Raw genomic sequence first — 26,087 nt, 5'->3', positions numbered from 1 at the left:
GTCACACAAATGCTGTGGATGCAGGAGAAAAACCACCTACAGCGCAGCAGAGGACTACACATCCAATAAGAGGAAGCGAAAAAAATAACACAGAATACGTCTACAACATGTTGCCAACAAAAGAAACAAAAATTCAAAATGTTGAAGAAGAAAAAACGTCCATTATAAAATCTTATGATTTTATTAAATATAATATAAGTAAAATAGTTAAAGGCATTCATAAAATTACACCACCAAACAAATCCCTAGATATCAATAATCAAATTTACAAACTAAACTCTAGTGATGTGAGAGACAAACTGAGTGAACAGGTTAGAAAAGTGTTTTTAAATATTAAAAGTGTTAAAAATAGTAGTGTAGAACGTGAAAAACACAGTGAAAAAGTAAAAACATACAGAGATACATTTATCGATAGACTTTTAGAAGAAATGCGGGCGAAGAAAGCTAAAAATAACGCTAAGATTAGTGATAAGATGTCAAATGTCAAAAATGAAAGCATAAATGATGATTTAAAGGTAGAAATAGAAGGAATGCTCGTTGACGATGGTAAAATATTTATACTAACAGGTGAAAGTAAGAATAAAGACGATGCAAGACGAAATGGTTCAAAAATCAATACTACAGAAAGTATCAACCAGGTCAGAAATCAAACAATTCTGGTCAATGTAACAGATTCATCTTTGAAGATTACAGCCGAAGATGGCGTTGGGGATAAGAGTCATTTTAGCGTTTTAAGTGATGTTAACCAAAACGATGTCGATTTGGACTACCAGGGTGACATGCCCTTTGAGAGGCTGCCGAGAATTGAGATTATAACGGACGAAGTGTTATCGGAGTTGAATGTCAAGCAAATATTGGAGTGCAATCTACCGAGCAACGCAACGATGACAGCATGGCATAAAAATGGACAGGTAATATATGTTCAATTTATTTACAATATTTTGAGTGTGTCCAAATACTTGTTCTCAAATCTGGATTATCTCCAATTATAGGAGTTATTTTCATCTCATTTTTTGACATCTCATCAAAGATAAAGAAGAATATGGGAGTCTGGGCAATTCGTGGCTTACGACCGTCAAAGGCTAATTTAAGTGATCACTTTACACACGTTTAAAAAAAAAAATGCAATTGAGTAGACTCATTAGCATTTAATATAAAAAATTATTTATTTATTTATTTTCCAAAACATATAACATACATAAGTCATATATATTATATAATATTCCCGATGGGTATTTTCTATTTCTCATTTTGGGACATGGGATTAAGGTTAACAAGACTGGAACACAAATCGCTCACTCCTTTCAAGAACGTCATAAATCAAAATTCGTCAATTTTCAGTTGTGCATGTTTTCGTGCACTATGATTTCGTACTATGTTTTCGTACACTTGAATGCCTAGAAAATGTACTATATAACAGCAAAAGAGGCATATTTTAAACTTTATATTTACCCGCTCCAGGGCAGAAAGTGTTGTTTTTGCATTTTGAAGAAAAGGTATTGTTTAATTATTTTTTTAAATAAACTAAACATTTTTCAAATGGAGAAAAAACCATCATGTTTTACTTGAAAAGATCTGTTGCACAATAAAAAGTTCAGTGAGTGGCTTGATATTTATTTTTAACACATTGTATAATATTTTTAAACTTCAAAAACGTTCTCCTGAAAAATCAAGTTTTTTGATTTATGACGTTCTTGAAAGGAGTGAGCGAAATAATAAAGTACCTTTTTTTTTAAATAACCAAAAACAATACATGGCAAAATATAAAAACAATAAACAGGTATAATAAATAGGCAAAAGAAGCGTATGTCAAAGGAATAAATGAGAAAATGGAATTCTGCAAACTAAACGCCAAATCTATAAATAAAAGCTTACTTGTATATTTTCCATCTTAAAATATACTTGCTAGCTAATTAAATCCGTATTATTTTACTTCAAATAACTTCTTTCTACATTTAAGATTATCTACAGCATTAATTCAGACCTTTGTTCTAATTACAACTCCCTGAGAATCCTCGAATATTATCAACTCCACTTTTAACCTTCCTACCCCTTCCTAACAACTTTAATCAAATTTTGCGGTTTCACGTCGATTCCCGGCTCTAACCTTAATTCCATTTCTGATCCTAAATCTCGCTAGCCTAATTGTTTTGATTCGCGGGTCTACAAGAATTTCCGACGCAAAATTCCCCACGAAAGGTAATTTTGAATCAAAATCTGAAATCATCCCTCTTGCGAACAAACTATTGGACCTCCCCGGTAATGACGTCAATATTAGGGCATCAATTTTGATTGCCAAAAATTAAGGTTATTTGTAACAGTTTGTTCCCATTCATCAAATTGTATTATCCACTTTGTTTGATGACCTAAGAACATTAGCACCCTCTAATATATCTTCTTCATCTTCTTACCCTTATCCGCATCCAATGGTGCATAGGGCACTGCAAAGTATTAACGCAGTGCTATGTTTTAAAATCACTTTAAAATATATCTTATAGCGATTTTAAAACAAAGTTACATTTGAATTATTAAATGGAAAAACGCAAAGTTAGTGTTTTAAAATAAATTATTATTATAGAGACGTTTGTGTAGGTACCTTTCGTTGAAAACTTAACATAAAATGTATTCATTATTTATATATATAGAATTAGTTAATGGGTTTTTATTTTTTTACATATTTTTTTTACAACTATTTTTATATATTTAATGTATGAGATGTATAATTCCCAAATAAAACAATTTAAATGGAATTCATTTCTAAATATTAACTAGCTACCCAACACGCCGCTACCCCGCAGGGGTAGGCAGAGAGAATTATTCGCCACACCTATCTGGCTTTCCAGACAGTCTTCGCCTTTTCTACATTCATCATCTACTCATACATACCCGCCGATTATTCCGACTCCTGGCCTGACCATGCCAAAGTATTTGAAATGCTTGATAGTGGTAAGTTTTTCTCGGTCTTTTTCTGCTTCTATAATTTTCAGTTCAAAACTTAAATTTTGTTATTTCCTGAATGTTTTAGGGTGATAATTTTTGGCACATTTTATAAAGTAAATTTTATTTTTGGTACCGTTTTCCTACAGATTTCGACAGGCACCTTATCATCTTCAGAGATGGATAAGTACTACGAATCTATCAAACAGGTCATAAAGATCATTTAACATGTATCCATAAAGGAGGATTGATATGTACTACATAAGGACGTACCCATCCCTGAAGATGACAAGGTGCTTGTTGTTGTGAAATCGGATGGAGAAAAGTACAAACAATAAAATAGGTTTAAAAATAAAATTTCAGCTCTATTTTAAAGATTTTATAAATCGTTGACGAAGTTTGTACTAGGCAATAAAATTTTTAATACAAAAAATCGACCTGAGAAGGAATACCAGTCAGACTCAAGCTTTTTGAAAGTGATCATTTTAGATTTGAGAACTGGCTGCTTTCTGCATAAAATTTTTAAAAGCATTATTCATGTTATAATTAAAATGTAACTTTGTTTCAAAATCACTATAAATAATTTATTATAACTTAATTATAATGTCTCCCGGTTTCGAAGCTAACCGCTTCTTTATCAAGACTGATTAATACTAAAACACTTTCTACTTAAACAAAGTTCAAAATATTTTGACGGTTACGGAAAGAAGGTTGGGTAGATCTAAGTGGCATTTTTTGTGTTGATTGGCAGTCACAGTCAAAAGCGATCAGGGATGATGAGTGATGGGAAACATATTTAATAACGGACTTTTAGCAAAATCATTGACTTGTGTATTTATTAGTTGTAAATTATTATTAATTGCCTTTTTAATTTCTAATATTTCTAAGTAATCTAATTTGAGTCCTTTATCACATGTGTGTAATATATTTAGACCTTTATTTAAATCGAATGAGTGATTATTTTCTATTAAGTGATCGGCAAATTCAGAATAATCACATTTTAATTATAAAATGGAAAATCACAATGTTAGTGCTTCAAATATAAATTACATTATTCATATTTTTCAAGGAAATTGAACCACCCACCATTATCAACGAATGAATCGCAAATGTGTTTCTGTATTTTTCATTTATAAAAAAGTACAATTTAATTATTCCATACAAGTTATGAATTATATTTGCTCGAAAATTGAATCTGCTGCAACGAGGAAAAACGGGTTAAATTAATTTTACGTTTGAATTGTACATTTTCGAACCCCACAGTAATCGAATTAGACCAAACGAGTTTTTAAATGCGTTTCGTATGGTAAACATGAAAAGGTTTTTAATTGGGGTAAACTAACTTTTGTATCTTAATTTTAAAAATACATACCATGAATATTGCGATTTTTATCTTTATATGCCTTAATATCAAATAAGCATTAACAAATTTATATTTTAAATTAGAGTTGGCCGAGATTAAGAAGATTTGAGATCTAACATATCGTAAAATCTTAATTCATGTACAATATATGGATTTGTCTTTCTTGATTTTTACTCATTTCCACCAATAATTTACATCTATAAGCCATTTTAATTTTTAATGTCAAATGTTTCATACAACACTTTAACTAACTTCATGATCTTAAAAATTGTAACTACTAGCAAAAATACCCAACGGTCACTTGGTCACTTTTGCTTGGAAAAAAAAAAACATCAATGCAGTTTGTCATTTTTACCAAGATATATGTATATATATAAATATATACATAAATATATATATATATATATATATATATATATATATATATATATATATATATATATATATATATATATATTAATATATATATATATATATATATATATATATATATATATATATATATATATATATATATATATATATATATATATATATATATATATATATATATATATAAATATATATTTGTATATATATATATATATATATATATATATATATATATATATATATATATATATATATATATATATATATATAAATATAAATATATATTTATATATATATAATAATAATAAAACCCTAACCGCACCCCAATGGTGCATAGGGCACTGCTTCATATAAACGCAGTGTTATCTCGATCGATTACACATGAAGGAAAGGTGATCAGCCCTCCACTTCAGGTACCAGTCCAGTGTAATACTGAATAAATATTAGAGTGAAAAAATCACAAATATTTATCATATATTTATCACTTATTATTTATCACTTATATTTATACTTATCTTGGTAAAAATGACTGTGTGTGTATGTGTTATAGAATAAATATTAACTGTCGTTTCATAAGGTAGTAATATTTTGCTTTCAAGTATGAAAAAATAATCTTAAATGTGTTGTTCAGTTATCAAAGAATACACTTGCCGGGTCTAATCCAGGATAGATATCACAGCGACTTGAGCGCCGGATTATTTTTAAATGAATTTTTAATTTTCAATTCTTCCCGTTTTCCCTAGTGACCGTCGAACCTGGAACCGGGTAGTGAGCCTGTCAGGAGAGTTTGCCTCTCTCTGGATTCACAGGGACGTGTTCATTTTACAAAGCGATACAAGGAGGGAATATTATTTTTAAAACATTAATCATAGCGCGAAATTGGATTTTTCAATATTCCATTATGGAGTTATCGAAAAAGAAATATATATACGGCTTTCCCTTTGCAAAAGCTTTTCGAACTGAAGGTACTGGCCTTTTTTGCATTCAACGGTAATAACCATAAGATTTAATATAAAAAAATAAAAAAAACTAAAGATGCAATCAAATAAACAATTTATTGTGGTTAATATTTGAAGCAATAGCTTTGTGGTTTTCCATTTTTTAATTAAAATATAACTTTGTTTTATAGTGATTTTAAAACAAAGTTATATTTAATTTATAAAATAATTTATTATTTATAAATACAGGGTTTTAGATTTAATTGGACTTTTTACCAATCAAATTGGACGTTTAACAAAACAAATCGCTCACTCCTTTCAACAACGTCATACATAAAAAATCATCAATTTTCAATTGTGCATATTTTCGGAATGCCTAGAAATTCTTCTATATCCCAGCGAAAGCGCCATATTTTTTCATGAAATTTACCCGCTACAGGGCAGAAAGTGTTGTTCTTACATCTTGAAGGAAATATATTGTTTAAATTTTTTTTTAAATATACTTAATATTTTTCAAATGTAGAAAAAAACTTTCAGGTTTTACCTAAAAAGATCTGTTGCACAGTAAAAAATTTAAAAAGTGGCTTGATATTTATTTTCAATACATTTGATTATAATCTCAAACTTTTAAAACGATCTCCTGAATAATCAAGTTTTTTGATTTATGATGTTGTTGAAAGGAGTGAGCGAAATGTACTCAAGATTTATATAAAGTATATATTGTATATATTTACAAGTATATATTGACATATTCATATATATATATATATATATATATATATATATATATATATATATATATATATATATATATATATATATATATATATATATGTATATATATATATATATATATATATATATATAAATATATATATATAAATATATATATATATGTATATATATATATGTATATATATATATATATATATATATATATATATATATATATATATATATATATATATATATATATATATATATATATATATATATATATATATATATATATATATATATTTATTTATATATATATATATATATATATATATATATATATATATATATATATATATATATATATATATATATATATATATATATATATATATATATATAAATATAATTATGGCAAAAAGAGTTATGGAAAAAAGGTAGAAGAATCAAGGGAATGATAATATAATGAACTGTTAAGAATCCAAGAAAAGATAGTTATGTGTAATTTTTTTGAAGATCATCATAGATGTCGCATTTTTCTCAATAAGAGGTAATTCATTCACAGCATGTCCCCTTGGACAGAAAATAAATTATAGTTTGGTAAAGGCATCAATTTCTAGATTGCCTCGGAATCCCGGAGGTTCGGGGAATTCACTCAGATTGGTATCTGCGGGCCAGGGGAACGCGAAAAAGTGTAAGAAACTCGATGAAACTAATTAAAACTTTTCGAGAGAAACTTCAGCGCAAACGTATCCAGTAACATTCAATAAAATCAGACCGTAACATATGAAAGTTCCCACATCATAACGCTTTTCTGCAGATATGAAACTTACTTGTAAAAATGCAACAAACCACACAAAAATATAATTTAAATTTGAAGCACTAACTTTGTGATTTTCCATTTTATAATTAAAATGTAACTTTGTTTTAAAATCACTATAAATATTGTATTATAACTGAATTATAATGTCTACCGGTTTCGAAGCTAACCGCTTCTTTATCAAGACTGATTAATACTAAGATAAGATAATATAAGACTGATTTATCAGTATTGATAAAGAAGCGGTTAGCTTCGAAACCGGTAGACATTATAATTAAGTTATAATAAAATATTTAAAGTGATTTTAAAACAAAGATACATTTTAATGACAAAAAAATCATTTCGTGAATGTTTTGTAAACTTTAATATATGTTGTGCCATATTTTATAATTTTTATAAATTAAAACAACTTTGTTTTGACCACTTTTTATTGTTATATTTTTTTCAACCGGTTTCGATAAGAACCTTGTCATCCTTTATGTACTTATTCTAAAACTTTGAATCTCCATAGTTAAAAGTTTATGAAGCTTTTGGTATCGTAAGGGAAAAGTAATTTACTATAACCTTACTATGATTATATCAATGTTTTAGAATTAGTACATAAACTTTGAGGATGACAAGGTTCTTGTCGAAACCGGTTGGAAAAAGTGTACCAATAAAAAATTGTTTCAACAAAGTTAATAACATAATTTTTTTCTTCTGCAAATGTGGCCGTTTTTCCGTAACTTCTGTATTCAACTTATCGAATAATGATGCGTAGTACGCTCCTGTAATAGTTTTTAACCTTTTTTTAGGTAATCTATGAAAATAACTCCTTGACTGTCCCAGAAAACATTCGCCATCACTTTCCCAGCTGGAGGTACAGTTTTGGCCTTTTTGGGGCCGATTCCCCCTTCGCAGTCTACTGTTTGGACTGTATTTTTGTTTTTGGAGTAGCATAGTGTATCCAATTTCATCTACAGTTATCATTTGGTGCCAAAAAGTCTGACCCGTTGCGCCTACAGAGCAGTGCAAACATTCATTCGAACGTGTTTTTGGTCCGGAGTGAGCAAACGCAGCAGCCACCGCGTGGACAGCATTCTCATCCCTAAATCTTGATTAAGTATGCAACAAACTATTTTTCGACATCTTCATAGAGTCTGCTATATTTTTAACCTTAATCTGACGGGTTTCCAACACCGTTTGATAAACTTGAGCGATTTTATGGTCAGTGGTTGCAGTTTTTGGCTTTCCCAAACGTTCATCGTCATTTAGCTGGTACGCCTACGTTTAAATTCTGCTGCCGTAAATTTTACAGTGGTAAATGATGGAGAAGAGTCTCCGTACACAGCGTCTAACTCGCCTTTAATTTGCATAGACGTGTTGCCATTCGAAAACAAATATTTGATGACTGCTCGATACGCAATTTTTTCCATTTTGGAAAAAACGCTCACGGCGACTCACTCGAACGACTGTCAAAAAATAACTGTGCGATCAAAGTGGTGGAAATTTTTATGAGTACCTTTTAAAACATGCCCAAACACATGTTCAAATTTTTATGGACAACGAGTGCCATCTTCATGTTGAGGTCGGAAACTTTTCAGACAGCCCGTGTATATATGCTAAAACAATCCTTACATATGCAATTTAAAATTTCTCCTATAACCTATAACAGATGGTGAGCCTTGTAAATACCTAGACTTTCAAATTCCTCTTCTTCGTCATCTATGTAGAGATATCAATAAAAACCTTGATAAAACAACTCGTAAGTGGGGTAAAATCCTGAATTTGTGAAAAGAAATCTGGGCGTACTCAAAATATTGGAAGGCGTTTAGTTTTCTTGCGAAATGAGTATTCTCTGTTTTTGCCAAGTGTTAAGTATTTGCTTCGTTAATTTGTTAGCACCTTTAAGGTGCCATTTCCTTAGAAAAACATTTACTAAGAACTATGGGGGGCCTATTTTCCAACCTTCTAAGTTGTTCTAGTTGCAAGAAATCGTACACCATATTATCTCGTATAATGCCAGTGCGACGCCAAATTCAAATAACGCCATGCTATGTATTATTATTTTTTCACCGGATGATGTTACATTATAACTAACTAACTTACCATCATGCCGCTTTTACGCAGGGGTGGGCAGAGAGAAAAGAACGCCATACCACTATGTCTTTGCAAACATTCTTCACCTATTTTATATTCACGCATCCGGCGATTATTTCGACTCCTGAACCGGCCGTTTTCATGTATTTGATCATTTATTGTAACTGCAGATAGTTGGCAGAATTCCATATTGAATTGTTGGGTAATATATCCAAAATAAAACAAGGTTTGTTAGATTGATTTCTACATTTATTTATGTATATGTTAATACGTGACGCGTTTCGTCTTCTTTAGCCAGTGTTTGATTATCTCCTAAGAAGACGAAACGCGTCACGTATTAACATATACATAAATAAATAAATGTAGAATTCGATCCAAAAAACCTTGTTTTATTTTGGATATATTACCCAACACTACCTAATCTTGGCAGGTTTTCCTCGATCTTTTTTTGATACTTTTTCCAACTACTTTCCAAACTATATAAAAGGGGTATCGCTATATAAAAGGTAAATCTATTATGACACGTGTTTCGATTTAAGAATTTAAGAAATAGTGATTTTTACTAAGTCAAACTTAAATATCCGCCTCCGTGGTGTAATGGTCAGCACGCTTGGCTACCGTTCTGGAGGTCCCGAGTTCGATTCCCAGGGGGGTCAAACAAATATAAGTGATTTTTTTACTCTAATATTTATTCCATATTACCCTGGACTGGAGCTGAGGGCTTAACACTTTTCCTTCATGTGTTTATGATCAAGATAACACTGCGTTTGTATGATGCAGTGCCCTATGCACCATTGGGTTGCGGATAAGGGTTTGAATTGAATGAAAACTTAAATAAATAATAGTCAGGTTTTACCACAAAGTGACCGCCGAATCAAATTATGAAAAAAGGAATATCTCATAATGGAGGGAATTGCAACGCATGTGATTGAAAATATTCCACACATTCGAAATATTGCAAACAAAAATTATGATAAAGATGTTTCACTCTAGTTTTCAGCTGGCAAGATGGGTGGTATTTTTTTTACTTCATTTTGCATTTCGTCCTAAAGCCGAAGGGTTCGAGCATGGACGCTCGGATTTGTTTGCTCACTCAGTACGTTCTCCACACACTCGTGAGAATCTGAGCGAGTACTCTGTCGGGGAGATTGTTGCCGTAAAGTTGGGACGTGTGTGACACGTAAATTGAAAAGTGACAAACGTGAAAGGGTATGAAAATCAAAGGGTGAACGTCTGAAAAGTTTATTTTTTTTCAAAATATTTAGACTGTGTAAAAATTTACAACATTTTAAGTGTGTTAAAATACTTGTTCAGAAAATCTGGATTATCTCCAATTACAAGGAGTTATTTTCACATTATTTTTTGACAAATTATTATCTGGTCAAATTATAAACTTAAATAATAAAAATTAAATTGATTCTTTCTGGCGTTTCTCATGTGTGTGCTTGTAATCCAGGATTCGGACCTCACATACTAATATAAGAGTTTCTGCTTAGTAAAGAGCTTCTTTACATATCACCAATAGATGTCTCTAGTGATGTTCTAGTGATTCAAGAACAAGGTTTCTAAATTGGTTCATATATACTTATAGAACTTCCAAGAATTTGAGTAGTGTGGTTGTCAATAATGGGTAGAATTGGTGAATGTTACACGTGTGTAAAGTGATCGCTTTAACCAGCCTATGAAGGTCGTAAATATTAAAATCTTAATTATTAAAATAAAATAAAATAAATGTATTTTTATCAATAAAATACAACTTTACAAAAAATCAATGTTTGATTTAGCATTTAATATATAAATTAAAATGGGGTTCTACAAACTAAACGACAAATCTATAAATAAAAGTTTACTTGTATATTTTCCATCTTAAAATATACTTGCTAGCTTATGATATCTGTATTATTTTACTTCAAATAACTTCTTTCTACACTTAAGATTATACGAGTATATAAATTATATATAAGAATATATAAATAAAAATGGAGTTCTACAAATTAAACGCCAAATCTATAAATCCAAATGGTAAGCACTACGCTACGGAAATAATCCAAAATACACAAGCGAAGTCCTCTCAACTGGTCTTTTTTTCAAAGTACTCTTTTCGCAACTCGTTGAGAACTTTCGAACGTGAGTGTACACAGAATTTGAGCGTTGAGTACTCGCATCGTAAATATGGCCAATGCAAAAACGTGACTCAGCTGCAAAGCAAACAGAATCTCTCGTGGAAAATTCCAAGTGGGGTATTATTGGCTCTTGGCTCGCGAATGTCGGAATTAACACGTAAAACTCGACAATTTCGAAATTCTGCAAGGACACGGACTTGCCCTTTTAAGTACGTTGTAGACACATTTAGAAAAAAACGATATTTTTTAATATTTAAAAAAAACTAAATAGTTATCACATTTTTAGTCACTCGACAAAATTCGCTACAGTTTTGTTGGGATGATTGGCATAATCGTTAATAGTAGATAGTTGTTTTATAGTCCATTTTGCTATGTCCGCCTCCGTAGTGTAATGGTCAGCACGCTCGGCTACCGTTCTGGGAACCCGGGTTCGATTCCCAAGGGGGGTAAAATAAATATAAGTGATTTTTTCAGTGCCCTATGCACCATTGGGGTGCGGATAAGGGTTTTATATATATTTATTTATTTGCTATTTCACGTTGTAGACACATTTGGAAAAAAAATTCATGTTTTTCTAAAAAGTAAATAGTTTTTTATCAGATTTTTGGTAACTCCACTAAAATTGCCCGAGCTTTGTTGAAATGTGTGGCAAAATTGTTAACAGTTGACAATTGTTTTGTAGTCCGTTTTGCTGTTTCACTATAAATAGACTGAATGACTATTATGCGCCTCGTAGGTTCAATAAATAGGCCGAATAAAATATTCAGCTTAAACCTCTTTTTCAACGCAATATTTTGTTCACCGAGGAGGCACATTTTTGGTTAAATGGCTATGTCAACAAGCAGAATTGCTAAATTAAGAGTGGAGAAAACCCAGAAACCTTTGTCGAAACGTTCTTACATCTATTAAAAGTCACTGTTTGGTGTGCTTTATGGGCAGGTGGAATCATTGGCCCGTATTTTTTAAAGACTATGCCGGCCAGAATGTTACGGTCATTGGAGAGCGCTACAGCACCATGATAACTGTCTTCTTCGTACCTCAGTTGGATGGCATTAATGTGAAAGAGCTTTGTTTTTAACAAAATGGCGCAACATGCCACACGGCGGGTGCCATCATCAATTTACTGTGGGAAATTTGAATATATATATATATATATATATATATATATATATATATATATATATATATATATATATATATATATATATATATATATATATATATATATATATATATATATATATATATAAATATATAAATATATATATATATATATATATATATATATATATATATATATATATATATATATATATATATATATATATATATATATATATATATATATATATATATATATATATATATATATATAAATATATATATTTATAAATATATATATATGTATATATATATATATATATATATATATATATATATATATATATATATATATATATATATATATATATATATATATATATATAAAAATCATTTATATTTATTTGACCCCCCCTGGGAATCGAACCCGGGACCTCCAGAACGGTAGCCGAGCGTGCTGACCATTACACTACGGAGGCGGACAAATATATATATATATATATATATATATATATATATATATATATATATATATATATATATATATATATATATATATATATATAGAGTGAAAAATCCAGTATCTGATAGGAAAAACAATAAATTAAAATATATACCACGTTTCCATCCCTCAAGGATAACTCGATATAACTTAGATCATGTAATAACAGTTAAAAATAACCGTTACAATAATACTTAACGTTTGTTAAAGTTATTTGAGATTGTTAGATGTTTTTATATCTCCTGAGATAAGAAATAATTCCTGTATTTCTTCCTTCCTCCAATTAACGAGTTGTCTGGGGGCAAACTCGCTTTGTCTCGGGAAAATTCCCTAGTTTATGGTCATATTAAATGTCTTGTGGATATTTTTTTATTATGGGCGTAAATATAATCGCCGAATTGATAGGCCCATTCAGCGTACCTCTGTTTCAGAATGGAGTATTAAAAAAAATGGACAAGTGGGTTTCAGGATCTTTTTCAGGAATGCTTGAGAAAATATTAATTGCGAAGGAAATAAAAAGAGAATAGTTTTTTTTAAAGGAATATCTCGAAAAGTCTCTAAATTTAGAGGCTTATCTGCAGGTAGGATAGTAAGGATAGGGAAGCTAAATGTGATAAATACATCACAAAAACCCATACCAATTGAAAATCAATCTTTCTTGAATTTATTTTGCACTTAGCGGGAATCGAACCCGTGACGCCAGCTTCGCATTCGTGCGTCTACCTAACTACGCCACGGCACCTATTTTTGACATCTCAATATAGGTGAAGAAGAATGTGGAAGTCTGGGTATTTACGGGGCTTACGACCCATCATAAACTGGTTGAGTTATTACACACACGTGTTACATTAATCATTCTACCTATGATTGACATCCACACTATTCAATTTCTTTAAATTCGAAATTCATAAATTTGTTTTTCCGCATCCGTAGTGTAATGGTCAACACGCTTGGTTCGATTTCCAGGGGGATCAAATAAATATAATTGATTTTTTCACTCTTACATTTATTCAATATTACCCTGGACTGGTTCCTGAAGCGGAGGACTGATCACCTTTCCTTCATGTGTTAACAATCAAGATAACACTGCGTTCTTATGATGCAGTGCCCTATGCACCATTGGGGTGCTGATAAGGGTTTGAAATGAAACCAAAAAATCAAACTATTTTTATAAAATACAATAAAAGTTCCAATTTGTTTTGTTAAATGTCCAATTTGATTTGAATATCGTTCGATTTGAAATGAAAAACCCGTGTTTTCACGGAAGCTGGAAATAGTTATCAGAGATATTTATAAATACAAATTTCCGCAGCTTAATTACCCATTGATTTTTGTTCGCCGACTCCCGTTGAGATCGCAGATAAAACAAATAGGACGAACATTTCCGAATATCGTAGCGCTTGTATCAAAATTATTTCGATATCCTTTGTGTATTTGACATCGAGGCATTCCTTCCCGAAATTATTACTGATGTAATTTATATTGTTTATGATTACTTCAAAGGCATCTTCGCCAACTTATATAGTCCTATAACACAATACGCTGCTCTTCATAGTACGTATACTGTATAATATACGTATTCTGAACAATAGTACGCTCAATCAGTCATTACCAATCTGTGGGACGCGATGGGTAAGGTGCGTGAAAATTGCAATTTAAAATGATCTATAAAATAATAAAAATGAAAATGGTATTTTCTGGCGTTTCTTATGTGTATGATTATAATCCAGGATTCGGATCTCACATACTAATATAAGAGTTTCTGCTTAGTAAAAAAGCTTCTTTATATCTCACCAATAGATGTCTCTAGTGAAGTTCCAGTGATTCAAGAACAAGGTTTCTAAATTGGTTCATATATATAGAACTTCCAAGAATTTGAGTAGTGTGGTTGTCAATAATGGGTAGAATTGGTGAATGTTACACGTGTGTAAAGTGATCACTTAAACCAGCCTATGACGGTCGTCAGCCCCGTAAATGCCCAGACTTCCATATTCTTCTTCATCTTTGATGAGATGTCAAAAAATAATATGATCTATAAAATGGTAGCTTACAAGTTGTCATTTGGAGTTGATGTATTCGCTACGCAATGCACAATAAAAACAACATTTAGGAGTTTTTTAAATCACATTTTTTAAATCGTATTTTCATATGGTGAATGGAGTGCGTGGAAGTTTTTGGTAAGGGAAGGGTAATTTACTATGAGTATTTAAATGTTTTAGAATTTAGTACATAAACCCTGATGATGACAAGGTTCTTGGCGAAACCGGTTGGATAAAGTGTACCAATAAAAAGTGGTTTAAACAATGTTGTTTTATTTTATAAAGTTTAAAATGATCTAGACTGAAAAAATAATAATGCAAAGCATTGTTAACTTTGCAGTATGGTAATATAACATTCATCTCTCATTATCATTCATCTTTAATTTTGTGTAATACCACTTTAAAAATCTTTGTGACTACCGGTCTGTCTTCTCTCTTTCAAATTATAGCTATTGGTTCTCTAGTCAGGCTCTTGAGCCTGACACTTATAGCTATTGGTTTCGCTATCAACCGTAACCACTTTTAGCTATTGGTTTCGCTATCAACCATAACCACTTATAGCTATTGGTTTTGGGATCACCTAATTTTTATGGCGTGTGGCCGCGATTCTGTGATCACGTGTTGGTGATCGATTTTGTTAATGTAATGGGTAGTGCACATAATGAATACATTTTAACGCTTTAAGGCTAATAAACAATATTAATATTTGTTACTTACACGCACCCCTACTCGATTTCTTTCAACACCGAATCTCGTCAGTTAGGTCCAGTGTCGTTTGATTCGCAATGTTATGCGCACGGCGTAAAATGGGGGTTGGCATTAAGCGTGCAGAATTTACTTGTTAGTTGATTTTTTATAACGTTGTATACATTTAGTTAACTATACTCGGAGAGATGTTTTTTTCGCGACGAAGAAAAAACAATGGCGCAAAGTGTTTATGAATTAATTTATTAGTAGATTAAAACCAATATTTTTGGCTTTTCCACTTTTTTTATTTGACCAGCGACCAGGTTTCGTCGTTATCGACATCATCAGACTGGTGAGAGGCTATACAAATTGTTATGTTATATATAAAAGAAGGCAGGAGTTGACAACCATGATTTGATATAATTTTATTGAGAAATTAATTTAATTTGAGTGAATTTAAGTATTGTATGATATTGGCTACACATATTGGTTTTAATCTAATAATAAATTAAAAATGCAATTCCATCACGAAGTGTCAGTGGATAATATAAATCTGTTTATGAATTATCAAACACTATTTATTTTCAAATTTATTATAGTTTACAACATTTTGAGTGTGTCCAAATACTTGTTCACAAAATTTCATCTCACCAATAGATGTCTCTAGTGAAGTTCTAGTGATTCAAGAACAATGTTTCAAAATTGGTTCATATATATAGAACTTCCAAGAATTCGAGTAGTGTGGTTGTCAATAATGGGTAGAATTGGTGGATGTTACACGTGTGTAAAGTGATCCCTTAAATCAGCCTATGACGGTCGTCAGCCCCGTAAATGCCCAGACTTCGAAATTCTTCTTCACTTTTGATGAGATGTCAAAAAATAATATAATTATGGTTTAATCGCGGTATTCCTGGTATAGTAACCCCAAAAGTCCTGGTAGCCAAAGGGTTTAAAAAAATAATGTTACGTATTGATAACGCGGTTTTTTGTAGAATCCCTGAAATCACAAAAAGTTTGAGAATCCCCGTTTCAAACCTTTAAATGTTTTGCTCATTTGACGGAAATCCTTATAAATGTATTTTGTAAGATCTTCAAAGAATTAAATTGAACACAAAAGGTCTTTAATATAATAACTGTCGTTCCGAAACAATGGGCTAGTGATCCAAGTGACTTATTGTACCTGACAGGCAATAGCGGAAAACTAATTGTACTGCTGGTTTTAAACTATAACAAGTCGAATATTTGGTGTTTTCAGTTGACTGAAATATTTCAGTGTGGGTTGTGGTTCCGTGGTTAGTTTTGCAGAGTCAGAATCAGAGTTTTTGGGTTCGAATACACTCTACCAAATTTTTTTTGTACCTATTTTTGATAAGTAGCTTTGTAGGTTGACGAAAATAGTATCAAACAAATTTTAAATTATATATATATATATATATTTATATGTATATATATATGTATGTATTTATATATATATATATATATATATATATATATATATATATATATATATATATATATATATATATATATATATATATATATATATATATATATATATATATATATATATATATATATATATATATATATATATATATATATATATATATATATATATATATATATATATATATATATATATATATATTTAAATATATATAATATTCCCGATGAGTAATTTTTATTTCTCATTTTGGGACATGGGATTAAGGTTAACAAGACTGGAACACAAATAATAAAGTTACAATTTTTTTATTTTTAATAACCAAAACTAATACATGGCAAAATATAAAAACAGTAAACAGGTATAAAAAAAGGCATAAGAAGTATATTTAAAAGAAACAAATGAGAAAAACCTAAGATAAGAAGCATATTTAAAATAAACAAATGAGAAAATATAAAAAATGAGAAAATAAAACAAATGAGAAAATATAAAAAAACTTAAGGTAAAAACAAAATAGGAAAATATGACTAATCACTACATATATATCTTTCCATAAAGTACCTTCTCAGATCATTTATTTTGGATCCTCGAATGGGTTTTATACTCATAACCCTTTGACACCAGCTCCTGCAGGTCTTCTATAATACATGAAAGGAGCGCAGCATCGTTATCATACAAAAGACAAACACAGTCACACATACAGCATTTCTTCTTAAATATCCTAATGGCAGATTTCGGTTTCCAGATCATGGAGATGGACCTTGAAGGAGGAGGTGGAAGACTGGCTGTCTCCAAGTCTGGGGAAGCCATCATCGCCAAGGTCAGGAAGGAAGACGATGGAGCTTGGATCTGCCGAGGAGTGGACCCCGAGGGAAACTGGATATCGGCTGAACCAATCAAGCTGATAGTCTTAGGTAAATACCACACTAGAAAAAAAAATCTAGGAATTTTAACATCCGATGTAAAGAACATACACGATGCGTGAATAATAATAATTATTCTCAATTTGCCAATCACTTAATAGAAAATAATATTTTATTTATTCTTTCGGCATTAACTTTGTGGTAAGACATGTTACAATGATTAAAGAAAACACTTCGTTTTTTACCACTTGAGTTTTATTATAGACTACATGTTTCAAAAGTTAAACTTCCATCATTCAGTCATTATTATATTATTTTTTGACATCTCATCAAAGCTGAAGAGGGATATGGAAGTCTGGGCATTTACGGGGCTGACAACCGTCATACGTCTTCTTCAGGTTCTTCTTCATCTTTGATGAGATGTCAAAAAATAATATGAAAATAACTACAGTAATTGGAGATAATCCAGATTGATGGAAGTTTAACTTCTGAAACATGTAGTCTATAGTAAAACTCAAGTGGTAAAAAACGAAGTGTTTTCTTTAATCATAGAAAATAATCACTCTGTTTCTTCCAAAATCTGTGTATTTTTCAGAATAAGTTATGTATTAAAATAGTATTCATAAATGTACGCGAGAGGAAAAAAGAGACGCAGTTTATCGACTTTTATTTTGTTTATAATATTGTCCCCACCACGTAACTCCTTTAAAATCGTATATAAGGGGTGGCGGACTAATTTTTGTGTGCTCAGATTAAATAATATTCAAAACGTGTATACGTCGCGCTCGCTCTGTTTTTATATTGGTATCGCTTTGTTCTTCTCGCCCTTGTGTTTTGTAATTTTCAATATATTTGTGTCCTTGTTTCTTATAGCCTCCATAGCGTAATGGTCAGCACGCTCGGCTACCATTCTGGAGGTCCCGGGTTCGATTCCTAGGGGGGTCAAATAAATATAAGTGATTTTTTCACTGTAATATTTATTCAATATCACCCTGGACTGGTACCTGAAGCGGAGGGCTGATAACCATTCCTTCATGTGTTAACGCTCAAGATAACACTGCGTTTATATGCAGTGCCCTATGCACCACTGAGGTGCGGATAAGGGTTTGTCTGTCTGTCTGTCTGTTTCTTATAACTTTGTGATTTTTTTTATAAATAAACAATTGTCTTCATTCCGTCACAAGTGTTCCAGTACCGTTAGCAGTAACACACACACATTTGATAAAAAAGAAGATCAAAATATATTACACACATGCAATAGTGGACTGAAATTAGATTATTTAGAAATATTAGAAATTAAAAAGGCAATTAATAATAATTTACAGCTAATAAATACACAAGTAAATGATTTTGCTAAAAGTCCGTTATTAAATATGTTTCCAATCACTCATCATCCCTCATTTCTTTTGACTGTGACTGCCAATCAACACAAAAATAAAGCCACTTAAGATCTACCTAAGCTTCTTTCCCTAACCCTCAAAATATTTTGAATATTGTTTAGTAGATAGTGTTTTAGTATTAATCAGTCTTGATAAAGAAGCGGTTAGCTTAATAATCAAGTTAAAATAAAATATTTATAGTGATTTTAAAACAAAGTTACATTTTAATTATAGAAAAAATCTCTTTTTCGGTTATTTATTTATGGGAAACCAAAAGAATGTTTACAATATTTTTTTAAGAAAGGTAGCAAATACGAACGCTTATTTATATTAACAAATATATGAAGAAACAAGTAAACATGAAGAAATCTGTACCTGCACCTTTGGATTTTGTAATCAATAAAATGTAAGACTATCGTCCATGGCGCCGCTGGGGCGCCTAACGAGTGGAATTAATATTTTATGTGGCGCTGTAGTGGCGCCTCTCAAGTAACAAGGGTTAATTAAAACAGATCTTTGATTTAAAAAATTTAAAAAACCTTTGAAAAAGAACTCCACCGACAAGACATTAAGGTGGCTTGGTGGGTTTCTGCAAAAAACAAAATAACGTGTTAATTATGTTTAAAAAACATAAATTAATATGTTGATCTGTATGTATCCATACATGTTTAATAAATACATAAGTGAAATAAACAATAATGAGTTCACAACATTTTGAGTGTGTCCAAATACTTGTTCACAAATCTGGATTATCTCTAATTACTGTAGTTATTTTCATATTATTTTTTGACATCTCATCAAAGATGAAGAAGAACCTGAAGAAGACCTATGACGGTCGTCAGCCCCGTAAATGCCCAGACTTCCATATTCCTCTTCAGCTTTGATGAGATGTCAAAAAATAATATAATAATGACTTCTTTTCAAGTGGTTATTTTATTCAGTATTTTTTAATTTGATGGCTCCTTTGTACTAAGAATCTTTTAAAATTAACCTACCATGAGTAGCAATTTATTTTGAAGTTTACGACTGTTTGATGGTATTTGAAATAGTTAATCTTTTGAGCGTTGATATTTATCGGGAATATAAATTTATGTAGGTAAAAGAAAAATATAAAACGCAAACCCTTATAGATAATAAAGTCAGAAACTTTTTAATGGCTTTCCTAGGTAGAGATGGATACTAAAAAGTTGCTCAAAGTCGTTATTGGATCAAACAGGAGAAGAAGATGTAAGAAAGAGGGTAGAGAAATGGATAGGAAGAATAACGAAAAAAAAGATTAACAACATTTTGAGTGTGTCCAAATTCTTGTTCACAAATTTGCATTATCTCTAATTATAAGCGTATTTTTCATATTATTTTTTAACATCTAATCTAGATGTAGAAGAATATAAAAAGCTTCTTTTCATCTCACCAATAGATGTCTCTAGTGAAGTTCTAGTGGTTCAAGAACAATGTTTCAAAATTGGTTCATATTTTGATATGATATTTAGAACGTCTAAGAATTTGAGTAGGGTGGTTGTCAATAATGGGTAGAATTGGTGAATGTTACACGTGTGTAAAGTAAACACTTAAACCAGCTTATGACGGTCGTCATCACCGTTAATGCCCAGACTTCCATATTCTTCTTCATCTTTGATGAGATGTCAAAAAATAATATGAGAAATAAGATATTCAAAATTTTACTTTGAATGTGTCCAAATATTTGTTTACAAATCTGGGTTTTGTCCGCTTGGAAGCTAAATAAATATATATATATATATATATATTTTTTTGTATATTGATTGATATCCTAACCAAGGTGAAAAATAATACAACATTTTGAGTATTATTATCTCCAATTACATGAGTTATTTTCATATAATTTTTTTGACATCTCACCAAAGATGAAGAAGAATATGGTAAGATATGTTAAAAGTAGAAATGTCCAGCAAATTAATTAAAATTATTAAAACTATTGTAACCATATTAAATGATAAAAAGTAAAAAAAGAATTAGAATATACTTTTGGTATTACTTTGCCAGGAATACCGCGATTAAACCATGATTTTATAATTTTGTGACATCTCATCAAAGATGAAGAAGAATATGGAAGTCTGGGCATTTACGGGGCTGACGACCGTCATAGTCTAGTTTAAGTGATCACTTTACACACGTGTAACATTCACCAATTCTACCCATTATTGACAACCACACAACTTAATAATATGAAAATAACTCCCGTATTTGGAGATAATCCAGATTTTGTGAACAAGTATTTGGACACACTCAAAATGTTGTATTATAATTACAAGTTCAAAAAAATATTAATACAAAATAAATCCCACAAAGGCATAACCCGTGTGTGAGTAAACATTTTATTTTAGGTCATAATAAAAGGAACTGGCAATAGTACTATAGATATCAGACACAGTACCCTTTGCACCATTGGAATGGATTAGAAACAAGATTTAACCTTTGATTCCTCTTTCCAGAGAAGCCTTCGGACCCGCTGCTGCTCGTTTCCGGTAGACCCGTGAACTCCGGAAGCAGATCCGTTTCCGTTAAGGAAGGATCGGAACTGAACGCAACCTGCGCTGTAGTCGGCGGAAGGCCTAGACCCAAACTGTCATGGCTTCTCAAGAAACCAGTTTCCGCTATTATTGGGGAATTCGACAAGGAATCTGTCGAGGACATGGTGCTAGATGACGAGGAAACGGAAGCAGGTAACAAATAATTATTTTTAAAAAATATTCAGAAGAAGACCGAAAAAAACTTGGCATGATCAAGTATTTTAAATCTTTGAAAGTGGTCAGGACAGGAGTCGGAATAATCGGATGTCCGAATGGTAAAATAAGGAAAAAATGCATGGCTGTGATAAGCATAAATGATAAAATTGAGAAATGTATGTATTAAATGTTAAATCAATCACTGATTTTTTGTAATATTTCGAGAAATAAAAATACTTTGTGTTTTGATCCACTCACATTTTTATTAACCAACTAGTTTCGGCAACAACCTGTTGCCCTCTTCAGTGTTTAATTGATGACTATTTTTACTATTATTATTATGACTAGGCAAAAAGTATTTTTATTTCTCGAAAAAATATATCAATATGATCCACAAAGTTAATGCTTTCAGTATTTAAAACTGAGTTTTTGAGTCTAAGTTGTATTTTACTGTTACAAGAAAAACAAATAAAAATCAATTTTGTGACATTTTCAAACAAAATTCTTCTTACATATTTTTTTATTACATTAATTCAATTTAAATTCATTTTATCAGGAAATTATACAAAATCATGGTATTCAACTCCTGCTTTTTTGTTTATATAACAAAGAAATTTATATGGCCTCACACCAGTCTGACGATGTCGGTTTCGACGAAAACGGTTGCTGGGCAAATAAAATTCACGTGGAATAAATTACATAGTTCTTATTTTATTAAATAAAATACAACTTAGCAGACTCAAAAAACAGTGTTAACATTTAATTACAAAATTAAATGGAGTTATACAAATTTAACGCCAAATCTATTAATAAAATTAAGAAGGGTGCATTGAGATAATTTGGGCATGAGAATCGGATGAGTGAAGAAAGAAGAGTAAAAAAGATTTATGTGGTGAATGTAGTGGGAAATGGAGCAGAGTAAGACCGACGAAAACATGGCATAATCAAGTATTGCAAATACTGGAATGTGACCATATGTCACATGTATGTATGTATGAGGAGATGCATGAATTTGGAAGAGGCGAATATTGTTTGCAATGACAGATTGGTTTGACGTTCTATTCTATCTTTATCTCTGAGTAGAAGCAGCGTAATGGTTAGTTAGTTAAGTAAGTTAGTTAGTTAGTTAGTTTGTATGAATTGTACTTATTTTTTTTTAATGCAAGGTTTGTGTTTTGTGTTTATAAATATTAAGGAAGAAGAAAGGCAATTAAGATAGTATGGGCACATAAGATGCATAGAACCTGAACATATTGTAAACTAGGCGATCGCCATGGATCTTCCTCGAAAGACATCTAGAGGACCAAAAACATAAAGGATGCTACAGATAGATAACATGATTCGAAGGCATGGCCTAGGTGAAGTTGTCCATGATAGAAGGACCTACAACCTGAGGACGAGGAGAGCTGGCCCCACTAGTCTAAAAAGACGATAACTTTGGATGGAGCCAGGAAGAAGAAGAAAATAACATTTTATTTTAAAATAATATTTTTTTTAATTATCAAGAGTCAAGATCGAAGTCATTTACAATCCAACTTTATTTTATCTACTGAGGTTTGAAGTTGAGGAATTTTGTAATATTAGATTAGAGTATATAAGGAACAGATATTTCGACAAGAAAGAAGGGGAAACGATGAAAATATAAATTAAATTAAATTCCCTGACAAATCCGAAAATTAGGTAAATATTTACGCGAAGTAATTATTTAAGAAAATTCCATCAGAAGCTTTGAGGAACGATCGACTAACGATCAAAATGTGCGTCAAAATTCCCTCTGAAATATTACTCTCCCGCGTAAAATAGGGAATTGTATAATATTTTAATTTTAACGATCTGATGAATGTTGCATAGGAAAAGATGAAAGAAAGAATGGCATTATAAATGTGGAGGTTATAAATCATACTTGAATTCAATAAGAAATCAAACATTATAATTGAAATATTCATTTAGATCAAAGGGTGGCCAACCGGCGGTCCGCGGGCCGCATGCGGCAAATGACACATTTTTTCCTTTAATGTACACAAAACCACCAAAAGAACATTCCATCGTGCGTAGTTCGTATCATATCCCATATATGGGAGTATTTCACTATCCTGACAATTTCAAGACCCATAATGGCGTCAAGTAGTAAAAACGTTGGACTAAAGAAGAATAGACTAACAAAAGAACTGAGAAGTTTTAAAGACGATGGACTATGAACTATATATGCAATGATTCTGTGCCTATCTTGAAAAAGTATAACGCGAAACGGCAAACGGCATTACGAGGCTAAAAATAATAAACAACACAAGAATAAAATCACAAATCAGCATTCCTACAATCGTCAAAATTAAGAATTTGTTAAATGAAAATAAAATAATAATAAAAAATACAATGTTATTCAAAAGAATGATGAATGTTAAAAACAACACTATAATTAAATAAGAAATCATATTGAAATTCAAATAAAATTATTAATTTTGACGATTGTCTAAACTAAGTGTTAAATAATAAAAATAAAAATGAAAATAAATTATGAAGAATCCATGTCTCCATAAAGTCGTCGAATTTACAAAAGAATATAAGAAAATCTTTTCAAGTTTTCGCCGAGATTGTGAATTATGTCGTCTCTTGGAGCATGCATACAACTGTCCAAAATTTGAATAATGTGGTTGTCAATCATGGGTAGAATGATGAATGTTACATAGTGTAGTGATCACTGAAATAAAATTCTCAATGAACTTATTTCTCTATTTTTTAAATTGATTTATTTATTTAAATTTTGTATATACATAAGTCACATACATAATATTTCCGATGAATAATATTTTAAGTATTTAATTAAGTTTTTGTTCACAAATCGCTCACTCCTTTCAACAGCGTCATATTAAAAAAAAATCTTTAATTTTCAGTTGTGAATGTTTTCAGAATGCCCATAAAATGTACTATATCCCAGCAAAAGCGGCATATTTTTAAATTAATATTTACAGAAAGTGTAGTTTTTGCTTTTTGAAGAAAGGGTATTCTTTATTTTATTTTAAATACACAAAAAAAAAATAGAAAAAAAGCATTCAGGTTTTACCTCAAAACATCTGTTGCACAGTTAAAAGTTCAATAAGTGCTTGATATTTATTTTTAATATATTTTATAATATATTTTAACTTTAAAAACGATATCCTGAAAAATCAAGTTTTTTTATGTATGATGTTGTTGAAAGGTGTGAGCGACTTTTACTCTGAACATTAATGAAGAAGTCCATATTTCCATCTATATTCTCCAATTTCCAAATTTCTTTATCTTCGCTAAATATCAATAAAATATTATCATTGATGAAAAATCCAACAAATTATAATTTATTATAAGTGTGGTTATTAATATTGAGTAGAAAATCAATGTTTCACGTACCTATATTAAGTGATCAATTAGGTAATTAAACCAACCTATAACTTTTTGTAAGCCCTGTTAGTACCCAGACTTCCATATTCTTCTTTATCAATGTTGAGATGACAAAATGTGGATGATTGGACTTATATATTGATTGCTTATGGACTTATGTATTTTTTCAGGCCTTATTTCAAACGTTCGCCTCAGCGTCCAGAGGTCCTATCACAACTCCACCCTTAGTTGTGTCATGACTCACCCTACTCTGGCCGTATCTCTGCACACCACAGTCAAGATCATGATACACTGTAAGTCGAGCCTATTTTATTTTATGTAATGATATATGATTATATGTATATATATTCTTCTTCTTCTCACCCTTATCCGCACCCAATGGTTCTAAGGGCACTGCATCGTATTGATGCAATGTTATCTTGATCGTTAATTATATTATATAAAGGCAAGGTGATCACTCCTGCACTTCAGGGACCAAAGTAATATTTAATTAATATTAGAGTGTGAAATCACTAATATTTATTCTCACCCCATCTCGGAATCGAACCTGGGACCTACAGCTAAAGATAACATTGCGTCAATACGATGCAGTGCCCTATGCACTGGTTAGAATAATAAATCTTTGTCGTGGGTCGCCTAAGTA

General features: G+C 30.8%; 1 protein-coding gene across 1 annotated transcript; it reads left to right on the top strand.

The window, feature by feature from the left end:
• LOC148298954 (uncharacterized) lies at positions 1-25,737 on the top strand (the record flags this gene model as incomplete). Its single annotated transcript, XM_088276494.1, has 4 exons — positions 1-911; positions 17,868-18,036; positions 21,836-22,066; positions 25,615-25,737. Coding segments are annotated over 4 exons (1,434 nt in total), but the record flags the coding sequence as incomplete, so codon positions are not given.
• Between the last annotated feature and the right edge of the window lie 350 nt (positions 25,738-26,087).

The sequence above is a fragment of the Brachycentrus maculatus genome, unplaced genomic scaffold (genome assembly GCF_059751285.1).
Source record: "Brachycentrus maculatus isolate JH-2025_06_01 unplaced genomic scaffold, ASM5975128v1 h1tg001484l, whole genome shotgun sequence".
In the NCBI taxonomy this organism is placed as follows: domain Eukaryota; kingdom Metazoa; phylum Arthropoda; class Insecta; order Trichoptera; family Brachycentridae; genus Brachycentrus; species Brachycentrus maculatus.
This window is presented reverse-complemented; position numbering and strand designations above follow the sequence as displayed.